At 42.9% G+C, this 12769-nt stretch overlaps 1 protein-coding gene across 1 annotated transcript; it reads right to left on the reverse strand.

Annotated features, from left to right (window-relative positions):
- Positions 1-338: 338 nt before the first annotated feature.
- Positions 339-8186, reverse strand: LOC135212858 (mucin-7-like). Its single transcript, XM_064246625.1, has 2 exons — positions 8126-8186; positions 339-910 (listed from the first exon to the last, which is right to left on the reverse strand). Exons 1-2 carry the CDS (start codon positions 8184-8186, stop codon positions 339-341), a joined length of 633 nt encoding a protein of 210 aa, XP_064102695.1.
- Between the last annotated feature and the right edge of the window lie 4583 nt (positions 8187-12769).

The following is a 12769-nucleotide window of genomic DNA, read 5'->3' on the forward strand; positions in this document are numbered from 1 at the left end:
CAGTGGGGGAGGCGGTCAGGAGACCGGCAGAGTCCACTGGCGCGGTGAGAGCGAGGCCCGTCCTCACGGCGCGTCATGGAGCCTGGAAAAACTGAGGCTGGTCCTGGCTACCAGGGGGACCTCTTCCTCGCCTCGGCCTGCGTACGGTTTGGGGGGACCGTCGCGTCAACCCTGGGAACTGGCAAATCTCCACGAGAGTGATCGCTGGCCTGGCAGGAGTCAACTGGGCGACTACCACCAGTCTTCCGCTCCGTGCCTGGGTCCTGGCGGCAAGCAGGCTTGGCTGCCTGGACCCAGGCTGCACGGTCACCCGTGGGCAACCGTACACTTGGTATCTCTCATGAATGAGCGGCCGAGACGGTTCTTGGTTCCGAGGTGGAACTTCTGGCGCCAGGAGAAGAGGCACTGTTGTTAGCCGGTACCTGTTCGGTCCCCGTCTTCTTCTTCCTTGCGGAAGGAGAGATGGGACCCGTTCCCGAAGGAACAGGAGGACCAGCAGAAGCCCCAACTATCACATTGGAGTGGGACAGACCCTTAGAGGTCTCTGAGCGAGGCTCCTTATGGGGGAAGGAGGCTGCCTTCTTCTTCCTTGGCCGTGAGGCCTTGGAAGTCGAAGGGGAAGAGGCGGCTGCAGACGACGAAGACGACGACACCTTCCTCTTCTTCTTCTTCAGCTTCTTCAGGACCACCGTCAGGTCCTCTATCCAGAACAGACCCAGGGCAGTTGCTGAAGCAAAAGGGCCTGGCTGCACCTGTCCGGAGGGACCTTCGGTGGGGGCAGCAATACCACGGGCTGGAGCGACGATGGCAGGAACTGGTACAGGAGCAGCAGCAACAGGAACTGGTGGCAGTAAAGGGCCAGCGACATCACAGGTACTGGTGGCAGGTCGAGCGGGGAACTCTTGGGACACTGAAAATCAGGGGCTGGAGCGAGGGCAGCAAAACCAGGCGGCGGCGTAATCTCCCTCCTAGGCAACCCCAGCAGCGGAGCCTGGACTGTGGTTGTCGTGGTAAACAATGGCTATGTGCAGCGTATATACCAGATGAGGAGGAGCAGCATACCCCGGTGTCAACACCTTTGTTGTGGTCGACGTCTGGTCCATTTGTGACCGGCCTGGGTCCGCGCTGTCCCCGGGAGCCCAAGCGAGTACCAGACCTGTCCGAGATCGTCACCCACGGCAGGCTTACCTGAGGAAGGAAAGGTCGGGTTAGTGGAGGGAGGGGGGGGGCGGTTTCCCGCTCTCCCGGGGTGGGGGGAGTTCCCACCCCGAGTACAACTGAATGCCGAGGTGTCGCGGCCCCTCCTCTACACTCAACTGATCGAGGGAAGAGGTGAACCGCGACATGCCCTCCAAAGGGGAAGGAGCCATACATGGGAGCTGAGACGGAGGAAGGGAAGAGGAAGACGTGTCCGTAACCAGAGGAGTCACTGGAGAGCCCTCCGACGACTCCTTGGCCGGCTTCCTCCCCTCGTATCGCTCCCACTGCTTCCCCGACCACGATACACACAAATCACAAGTCTCGCTGTGAGTAAACAAATCATGAGGGTCTACCTCGAAGAGAGACCTAAAGGCCCCATACCTACGGCCCTCCACTCCAGGGCACAATCTGTGGCTGACCGGGGGGCGGGGGGGGGGGGGGGGGGTGGGGGGGGGGGGGCGGTGGGTCTCTCCGGCTCATGGGAATCCACTGTCACATGATTTACAAGCAATAACAACAGAAAACACAAAGTACTTACAAGTTTCCACTCGCACAAGCACTCAGTAATAGGGAAGTAATAAAGGATGGTTCATAGAGAAGTAACGAAGCATACGACACAGTGGGCAGAGCGGCAAAGAGCACGTCTTGTTCCGATGGCGGCTGAAAGCAAAGTGATTCTTCACCTCTCAGTCGGGCAGAACCCCTCACTATCGGACAAACAGTTAACTACCAAACTTTTTTGTTCTAAGCTTACGACCGGTTCCAGCTTCTGCTGATTACATTTCATCTGTTAAAGGACCGAGAGTTTGTATTACATATCGGAACAAACAACATTTTGTTGCCTATATCAGTGAAAGTATGAAACTTTTTATTCCCGGGGTCATGGTTTGAATTGAATTCATTTTTACCTTGTAATCAGTGGTTTTATCCTTACTGCCATCACAACTGAAACTCCAGTGCTTATTTGATTGTAACTATACACATTTTGGTCTTAATTCACTCCACATTGCACTTAAACTACATTGCTGTTCCTGGTTCCTAAGTACTCACTCCGCAAACAGTTACGAGCAGCAGACAACAACACTGATTATGGGTGCAAAGCTTTATTCCCTTAATTGTTTACTTTACTCATTATTTACTTTATCTTTACTTTCAAAATGTTTATTTAATTCATGTCTATTATCCCTATTTTGCAACCAAATTAACCCCCAAAAATTACAAATATTTTGGATGTATACTTACGCGCAGACGACGCGAGGAAAAATGACTCATCGTTGCCAATCTAGTGGAGCGTCACATATACGCTGATGCATTTACAAACTGTTTCCATGAATTCTAGTTGTCATAGTAATGCAGTAATGATAAAATTGCTTTAAAATGTATATATACCACAAATAGATACGCTAATTTCACTTATTTCCCCGGTTTTGTGTAAGTCTCATACCCAGTTTGGAGGGTAAACACATACCAATTGACAACACTGATAAACAATTGAAGAGCGCAAAATGCCGCAAAGAATGCCGTAGTCCCCTTGCAACTCCGCAAACATCGACATGGCGTCAATCTTCGAAATATTCTGAGTTGGTAGTAAAAATTTCGAAAGCATTTTCGTGGTGTGGGCACTGCGTTGGCCACCCTTTTCATTACCCTCTGTTTAAATCTTAAAATATCGCCTTTATTTCTAAGTTTGGAGAAAATGCTTACTTCGAAAGGAGAGTAGAGGTCTTTAGCTCCTTCTCTCACCAACAACAACTCATGAATGATGACCATCTCCAGTGCCAGGACGCGTTAAAAGTACTTTTTTGAAGGGTGGCCTAGCCTTGGTAGTCGGTGAGTTGGCCAGTCCACGCGGTGTTTTACCCTATACACTAACATTTTTCAAATGAGTGCTGGGAAAGATGGTGGATCGTTCGTGGTTAGATCGGCCAGCCACAAGATTGCTGCCATATTGGATTTCAAAACTGCCATGAAAACATATTTTACGAAGAGCTCACATGCTTATTTTAGTTCGTATGGGGCTTCATATATCACATTATGTCGACAAAACTTCAATCTTTTGAATGGTATGGATGGATGGATTATGGAATTTAGGGCATAGCCCAAGCGCTGGGAACTATAAGATCATTCAGCGCTGAAATGAAAGTATGGCTAAATGGAAAAATGAGAAATGAAATGAAAATGATAAACTGATGACAATGTAAGGACAACACTTTTTCCCTATTTTCATTGTAACCAATCATCAAGTCGCGTTGTCCTTACTTCCATCCGATAGAGCGTTCCGCGGCCTTTTCGCTGATGTATAACACTTGCAATTCCATTATATGTACGCTTTATTATATCTAAATGAATGTCTGTAAGAAAACACAAATTTACCGTCTCGGAGTCATTTCTGTTTGCGGTGCGAGACTGCACTACATATCCGTCCGCACCTGTCTATGTCAACCCAGTTTGTCTGTAAATAAACTTACGGGCTGCTCTGTGAGCAAGAGCCCGTGCTGGCACAAGGCCAGCTTAATCTTAAACAACAACGTAAATAAATTATCAGTACCCAGCTACCTGTCTTAATCTCTGGTCCTCACAACTGGTGGTCACTCCGGGGTCACCAGTTGTGAGGACCAGAGATTAAGAGAGGTAGCTGGGTACTGATAATTTATTTACAGACAAACTGGGTTGACATAGACAGGTGCGGACGGATATGTAGTGCAGTCTCGCACCGCAAACAGAAATGACTCCGAGACGGTAAATTTGTGTTTTCTTACAGACATTCATTTAGATATAATAAAGCGTACATATAATGGAATTGCAAGTGTTATACATCAGCAAAAAGGCCGCGGAACGCTCTATCGGATGGAAGTAAGGACAACGCGACTTGATGATTGGTTACAATGAACAGGACTGTACATCAGCAAAGGCCATATTACTCTCCCCCCAGTATTCTGATCATACAAAGTTATGAAAGATCGTTTTGCCCAAGGGGCCTTTGAATGGTATGCTTAAAGTTGTAATTGTATTCTTGTTTCACCAATTAACTATCGAGTGAATAAGGCCTGGCCAGCGTGATGACGATGGATCGTCCGCGGTTGTTTACCCTATATAGAAATACCCCGAAAAAGTTACGCTTTCGTTCACTAGGCTGAATAGGCCGACCATCAACCTTATCGAGAAGAGAAGGGAAATGCTTCTCTTGATTTAACCATATTTAACTAAGTAATTAAATAAAACACAACTTTTAAGTCACGAATTCAACCTCAATCATTGATTTACCTCGATTTACCTTCAATTCGATTGATCAGTCAATTTCTCTGGTGGAAATTCATTGATTTCTGTGACATTGTTGGTGGCAGACAGACGCTTCGCCAACCTGAGACTTTGCACTGACCCTTCCACGGTTCCACCACCGTCAAGGAAGGAATTGCTTTGGCCAATCAGAGGCATCCACAGCACACAACATTTCTATCGCCCTCTCTCATTGGCTCAAAGCTCCGGTTTTTGGCAAAACGTCTTTCTAAATGACCTCCCATTGGCTGGTAGAATGAAACCCAATTTCACAAAGTATTTCTATGGGGACCGTTCTCCTTTGATGTCTAACATATTATATAAATAGTTTATGAACGTGTAAGCACATACATAAAAAATGAAATGTCAGTTGATGAATAGATTATTGCTAAAAAGGAAGATAGAATGAGGAAAGAGATAAAAAACTAATTAGAAAATTCCAAACCAGCCGTATCCCAAATATACAAAATGTCCATAAATGTATATTTAAATTTAGTTGGGCTTTTATGTCTTTATATGTCATTGCTCATGTACAATTACACGTATTAACACAGTTATACCAACACACATATACATATGTATACCATCCCAGCTTCTTAGAGTATGAGGCCATCATGGGATTATAACCAGAAAACAAAAAAGTATTTGGAAGGAGACTTGGGTGTCTGGCCGAATTTTACTTCGGATTTGGTTGTTATCAAAAACCGTCTCTAGTATTTCCTTGTAAGGGAAAGCGAGGTCTTGAAAACTACGGAGGAATTCTACAGGACTTCCAATTCCTGAGAGGTATCACCTTCATTGGCAATGGGAGACATAGTAGATCCGTTTTGTCTACTGTCGGTAGACATTTAGTATGAATTTACACACACAAACATATGTTGCACCAAACATATGTTACACCCTTGGAGAGGACGCGACATATAAAAGTTACCTCTTCGAGGTACCCTGGTAACGATGACACGAGAGCAGCAGGCACTGGGTGACCTCTCTCTCTCTCTCAACCAACCTATCTTTCTCTCTCTCTCTCTCTCAGCCAACAAACACCCCCCCCCCCTCTCCTCTCTCTCTCTCTCTCTCTCTCTCTCTCTCTCTCTCTCTTTGACGTAACTCCTAAACCAAAACTACCTAGGTGGTTATATTAGATCCATAATTATAGAAATATATAGACTTTATTCTCAAAAAACAAAATGATTAACTGCATAAGTCAAAGTCTCGGGGAACAAAATGATTAACTGAAAATGTCAAAATTTGAGACTTTAGTTTCTAAACACAACCCAATGAAAACTCCAAACAATGCACCATTATAAAAGGGTATTGTAATTCACAAAAGGAAACCCAAATAACCCCTCCACCCCTTTCTCTACAATAACTAGACATCAGTCATAAGATAGGCAATCATAAAAAGGTCATTTTTATCATATATTACTGATACGGCAGTTCATTTAAAAAGCACAGAAACCAAAATATCCAATAAACATTTAAATAATTGTGAACGCAAACCTCTACATTGACAAAGAGCCAAAGGCTTGGACCTCTGGACTCGGCCTTACCAACATACACGTGTTCTGAAGCTACAGCAGGAGTTAATATTGGAATAACTTGCTGATCGAAACCACAGATATTTCTTCTTTTAATTCGTTTTTGCCTTTTCCAATCGCCTCTCAAAAGTCCTTGAATGGATGACTAATTCATAGTCAGTTGATCCTATTTTCGCTTTATTTAACCTTATTATCATTTTATACATAATTGTTCTCAATTCATCTAATTCAATCTGCGCAGATTATGGAAGCGTGTTTTCCTTAATTTGACGTATTTTCAACACTGAAATGCACCTCCAAGTACGTAAATTGAAGTCATACGTCTACGCTATTTTCGCTTCATCCTTATAACGGGTATTTTCGGATTTTAATCCATGTAGCATAATTGTTCCTTAATTCATGTGGTAGATTCTGGAAGCAACTGTTTCTTTTTCACTTCGAAATGAGAAACAATTATTGCTGAAACTGGCGTCAGAGAGAGAGAGAGAAACTCATTTTTAAGTGTCCAAATACCCTAAAATACCATTTTCTACAAAGACAATTTTTCTACCTGAAAAGAAAACGTAAATAATAGTTTGATGGTAAACTATAGTAATATCGTCAGCCTTATGCCTGAATTTCATAAATTAAATAAAATCATTTTGAAGATAAAGATATTGATATTATCATAAGACGAAAGGCATAGTTAGCAATGCAAAGAAGATTTATGCTTCCTATTCACACTAAATAAAGGGCACTACGTGATAGGAATACTAAATATAAGATATTTTTTAACAAGATTACATACACTAAAGACATCTATTGAGTGCTATGGCAGTCTTCGGATGGCGTATGGTCGTTTGAAGACGAAACTATTATATACTGTTTTAGGAAGACCACGAAAAAAGTATCGATTTATGTGATAACTATTATTAAGGGAGTTCTATATATCTAAAATTGAACCTTGATATTAAGGGGACGTTCTGAAGAACGGGGAAAGTTTTCAACAAAGGACCAAGTTTGTTCTGGTAACAAACAATGGCAGCGCCTTGTCCGGAGAGAAAGCAGGATTGCCAACATGAATAGAGCCTTTAACACGGAATTAAGGGAAAAGGACGAATTATTCTTTATGAGAATCAATTAATTAAAGATGTTAATTGATTCTCGTAAGGAATGCTTCGTCATTTTCGACCCAAAAATCAGGAAATAATGTAAAAAAAAGACAGAAAATGCTTTAGTTTAAAAGTCCTAAAAGTTGGTATTCATGGGACATCAAGGGCTATTCGTATCAATCATCACGAATCCTTTAAATTTAATTTTGATGGAAATTTTGCCAATTTGGAGATATATTCAATACCATTAATCGTTTCTGTTTAAAGTATTTTTCGAGTTTGCTCAAATTCGTACGAATTCGAAAATAGAGGATGAAATACGTGGGAATTTGTTACTCAGAATTACCACTGGTAAAATTCCAAGATACTATAAGGAAATTAAGAAGCAATCCTGGGAATATGAATAATTAAAATGGACTTATATAAATCATGAACAGATGTAATTTCCATTAATTTGCATAAGGTTTACACCCAATTTCTCTCACCTGCAAAAAAAGCTGAAAGTACATTTGCACTTGGTAATGCTGAGACCCATATCACTATCACTATCATTTTAAGCATTAAAATTTTCTTGACATATTTATTACTGTTTTTCTTTATATGGTATTAATACATAGGATATTCATGACAGACCAAGGAAATAATTTAATCTTTATAATCTTTGAGAATCTCGAACACAAATAATCGTCCTTTTAGGTTATCAGTTTTGTAAAGCTCTCGTATATATACGGGATACGATGTTGTACGCAAGTATCTGTTTGTATACTTCCCATTCTCGTCGGAGTGACATTGACTGCAGAGAGAGTTTCTAAGTTTCGTTAGTATCTTCTTTGAGTATAAAGGTGAAGACTTTCAAACTCATGGTTGTCAAACTTAACATATATTTGTGAAACTGCATCTCTTGAGTAGAGAAAGAAGTGGTTCAGAGAACTTGTCTTGATGAGTGGAAGTAGAGATCTAAGTTACAAAGCATTTACAAAAGATAGGAGAGCAAAGCTTAGCTCAGCATACATAACATACAGACAGATGAACATGTGACTAGGAAGTCACGTGGTTGTCTCTGTGGGTTATAGGTCACCATGTTCTCAGGCGAAGGCACTGTGACCTGTTTTACAAGACAATGCTTTTGATTACCACAGGCAAATGCAAACCAGGGCGTTGCAGATACAACGCGGCAGCGTCTAGCTTGCATTCCTTATCTTTCCTTATCACACTCCTTGTTCTCGCCAGTGACCCCTTGGGTCATGGGCTTATTTACATATATGGAATATATATGTATGTTAAAATGTAATCATTACATATATACTGACCACTGTCTTCAAGATGAAATACGTTAGGTTATAGAAATTTATGCTTTAATGAAATGTATCATCTAATTAGCTATTAGAACGTACCGAGTGATTACTTTCTGGAATATTTTAGTCCAGAGAAAAGTTAAGAGGAATAGCAGTGCTGACACCCTGTAGGTATACGCTCTGTAACCCTGTAGCCAGCCATACAAACCCTTGAAGAAATTAAAAGTACCAACCGAAAGGAGAATATGTGAGGTTTTGCGGAGGTTAAAGCTAAGAATAACAATCTAAAAGCTTCTCTGTATATGTACCCACAGTTTTACCATAATTTAGACTACAATGATATGGGGAATAGTCAAATTTTGTTGGTAATTCTGGCTTTTCGCCGGCTAATAGTCTTGGGTAATTCATGTATTACCAGAACCCAATTCATGAATTCCCTCGCACAATCCCAGGCTTCAAATACTATTTTGTTAGGCACCAAAAGGAATCAATAATTGGATACATGGTTTATTTTTTATGCAGTCATTACAATCACAAGTTCGGCAATTTTAATCTTGCCTCGCTATCAAAACCACAACAGTTTCTTGATTGAGCACCGATTTGCTTCGGGCAGTCAATAGATGGTATCTGTAGTCCACGATTCTGAAATGAAATCTGTCCGATCCCTTTTCGAGTGACGATTTTGTAGACGTCAGTCACCTGAGGCCTTTCGGTCATTGGGGTAGGAGACCCAGGCACCGGCATTTTAATGTAGAAATGCTGGTTACCGAACAATCAAATGGTCTCCTCTCGTGTGAGGTTCGTCCTTTTTTACTTAAAGAAAAATAGATAACATGATACCACACACCTGGCTAATAGAATGTCTAAAAATATATGGAGCAGAGGAAAACACCATCAGCTTCATCAAAAATGCAATGCGTAACTGGAATACAATACTCACAAGCTCTGGGATAAGACTAACAGAGGTTAACATATCAGGAGAGAGATCTTCCCCACTACTGGGGAAGATTCTCCTCAGATGCTGCTGGTGCTACCCTGAAGGGAGGCAGGTTTCCTGCCAGGCTGGGGAAGTGGGTAAGGGAGGACCTGAACAGTGAGAGTGAGTGCCCTGAGAGGTATAAGCGCTCCACCATCAGCGCCTTTGTCAGAAGGGCCCTCTCACACTGCTCCTCCTGGAATGACACACACAGGAGTTGGAGCGCGCCGCCCAGGTCCTCGTCGACAACGGACACACCAAACGTGCTGTTGATGAGTCAATAAGGAAAGGTATGGAAGCCTGGTACCACCAGGAACCCCACCCCGATGTTGCAGAGCCCATAAAGCTTTTCTACAAAGGGCACTTCCACCGGAGGTACAAGGAGGACGAACAAGCCCTCAAAAAAATCATCGATGAAAACGTCAGCCCCGCCGACCCAGACAAAAATATTAAGTTAATTATATATTATAAAACGAAGAAGACGAGCAGCCTGGTGATGAGAAACAACCCTTCGGCGCCCCTGCAGGATCCCTTGAAGAAGACGAGTGTGGTCTACCGTTACACATGCCCCGTCCGAGGATGCCTCGGCAAATACGTTGGTATGACCTCCATACATTTCTCCAAGCGAATCTCCTGCCACGCTCAAGAACGGATAAAGAGAAACTATATTATCCCTAATATTGAAATAATAGACCAGACAACGGATCCCCGACATCTGCGCCTCCTAGAAACCCTCCATATAGGTAAGGAGAAGCCAAATCTAAACATCACCCAAGAAACGTTTCTCCTTCCCACCACCGCCCGGAGAGCAGCAAACGACCCCCCGACAATACCAGATAATCAGGAGCCCCCACGGGATGATAGGATTCCTGCTACAGATGGAATTCCTGTCATTCATCCCCAGGCACACTACTGTGGCACTTGCACGAGAGAATCCACGAGACCTTCGAGGCGAGATCCACGACTTTGTCCAAGACCGGCCCGACCAATGAGAATGCAACTCTATGTCCGAGCCACTATAAATACCGCCCCACAGACTTTCTTGCTACAGTATCTTCAAATGACTCGTCCAAAGATGACCTGCGAGAAGGTCAAAACGTCACGTGATACCAGCTATACCAGCTATACCAGCACCAATACAAGCCCTTAAACCGAAGACGACCCCGGCCCCAAACTGAACTACGCCTACGGAATAATACCAGCACTAACGACGACCCCTGTTTGACCTGGACCTGATATCGTGTTCTAATAAAAGATTACCTTTGGCATTTATAATTTTTTGAAAATTCCCAATATGAATATTGGCCAATATATAAAATCAACTTGCTTAATTCTGCCATTCTTTTTAACAGTATTATTTTTTTTTTCTCTCTATCACAGTTCTCCAATTCGACTGGGTGGTATTTATAGTGTGGGGTTCCGGGTTGCATCCTGCCTCCTTAGGAGTCCATCACTTGTCTTACTATGTGCGCCGTTTCTAGGATCACACTCTTCTGCATGAGTCCTGGAGCTACTTCAGCGTCTAGTTTTTCTTGATTCCTTTTCAGGGATCTTGGGATCATGCCTAGTGCTCCTATGATTATGGGTACGATTTCCACTGGCATATCCCATATCCTTCTTATTTCTATTTTCAGATCTTGATACTTATCCATTTTTCCCCTCTCTTTCTCTTCAACTCTGGTGTCCCATGGTATTGCGACATCAATGAATGATACTTTCTTCTTGACTTTGTCAATCAACGTCACGTCTGGTCTATTTGCACATATCATCCTATCTGTTCTGATACCATAGTCCCAGAGGATCTTTGCCTGATCGTTTTCTATCACTCCCTCAGGTTGGTGCTCGTACCACTTATTACTGCAAGGTAGCTGATGTTTCTTGCACAGGCTCCAGTGGAAGGCTTTTACCACTGAATCATGCCTCTTTTTGTACTGGTTCTGTGCAAGTGCCGGGCATTTGCTTGCTATGTGGTTTATGGTTTCATTTTTCGTGTTGCACTTCCTACATATGGGAGAGATGTTATTTCCGTCTATCGTTCTTTGAACATATCTAGTTCTTAGGGCCTGATCTTGTGCCGCTGTTATCATTCCTTCAGTTTCCTTCTTTAGCTCTCCCCTCTGTAGCCATTGCCAAGTGTCATCGCTGGCTAGTTCTTTAGTCTGTCTTATGTATTGTCCGTGCATTGGTTTGTTGTGCCAGTCCTCTGTTCTTTCTGTCATTCTCCTGTCTCTGTATATTTCTGGGTCTTCGTCTACTTTTATTAGTCCTTCTTCCCATGCACTCTTTAGCCACTCGTCTTCACTGGTTTTCAGATATTGCCCCAGTGCTCTGTTCTCGATGTTGACGCAGTCCTCTATACTTAGTAGTCCTCTCCCTCCTTCCTTTCGTGTTATGTATAGTCTGTCCGTATTTGCTCTTGGGTGTAGTGGTTTGTGTATTGTCATAAGTTTCCTGGTTTTCTGATCTATGCTGCGGAGTTCTGCCTTCATCCATTCCACTATTCCTGCACTGTATCTGATTACTGGCACTGCCCATGTGTTTATGGCTTTTATCCTATTTCCGGCATTGAGTTTTGACTTGAGTATCGCCTTGAGTCTCTGCATATATTCTTTCCTGATCGTGTCCTTCATCTCTTGGTGTTTTATATCCCCTCCTTCCATTATTCTTATGTATTTGTATCCTGTCTCATCTATGTGTTTGATGTTGCTCCCATCTGGTAGCTTTATCCCTTCAGTTCTCGTTACTTTGCCTTTTTGTATGTTGACTAAGGCGCATTTTTCTATTCCAAACTCCATCCTGATGTCTCCAGATACAATCCTTACAGTCTGTATTAGGGTATCTATTTCCTTGATGCTCTTACCATACAGCTTGATGTGGTCCATGAACATCAGATGGTTGATTCTGTTGCCTCTTTTCTTGAGTTGGTACCCGGCATCCATGTTCTGTAGTACTTTTGTCATGGGAATCATGGCTACTACAAAGAGTAGTGGGGACAGTGAGTTACCCTGGAAGATCCCTCTCCTGATATTAACCTCTGCTAGTCTTATTCCAGCGCTTGTAAGCATTGTATTCCAGTTGCGCATTCTATTTTTTAGGAATCTGATGGTGTTTTCCTCTGCCTCATATATTTTCAGGCATTCTATTAGCCATGTGTGTGGTATCATGTCGAAGGCTTTCTTATAGTCTATCCATGCCATGCTTAGGTTGGTTTTCCTTCTCCTACTGTTCTTCATTACCATTTTGTCTATCAGGAGCTGGTCTTTTGTGCCCCTACACTTCCTTCTACAGCCTTTCAGTTGGTGTGGGATGGTGTGTTTGTCTCCTCTAGGTAATTGTATAGCCTTTCACTGATGATACCTGTTAGTAACTTCCACAATATTGGTAGGCAGGTGA

Source organism: Macrobrachium nipponense, chromosome 41 (assembly GCF_015104395.2).
Source record: "Macrobrachium nipponense isolate FS-2020 chromosome 41, ASM1510439v2, whole genome shotgun sequence".
Classification (NCBI taxonomy): domain Eukaryota; kingdom Metazoa; phylum Arthropoda; class Malacostraca; order Decapoda; family Palaemonidae; genus Macrobrachium; species Macrobrachium nipponense.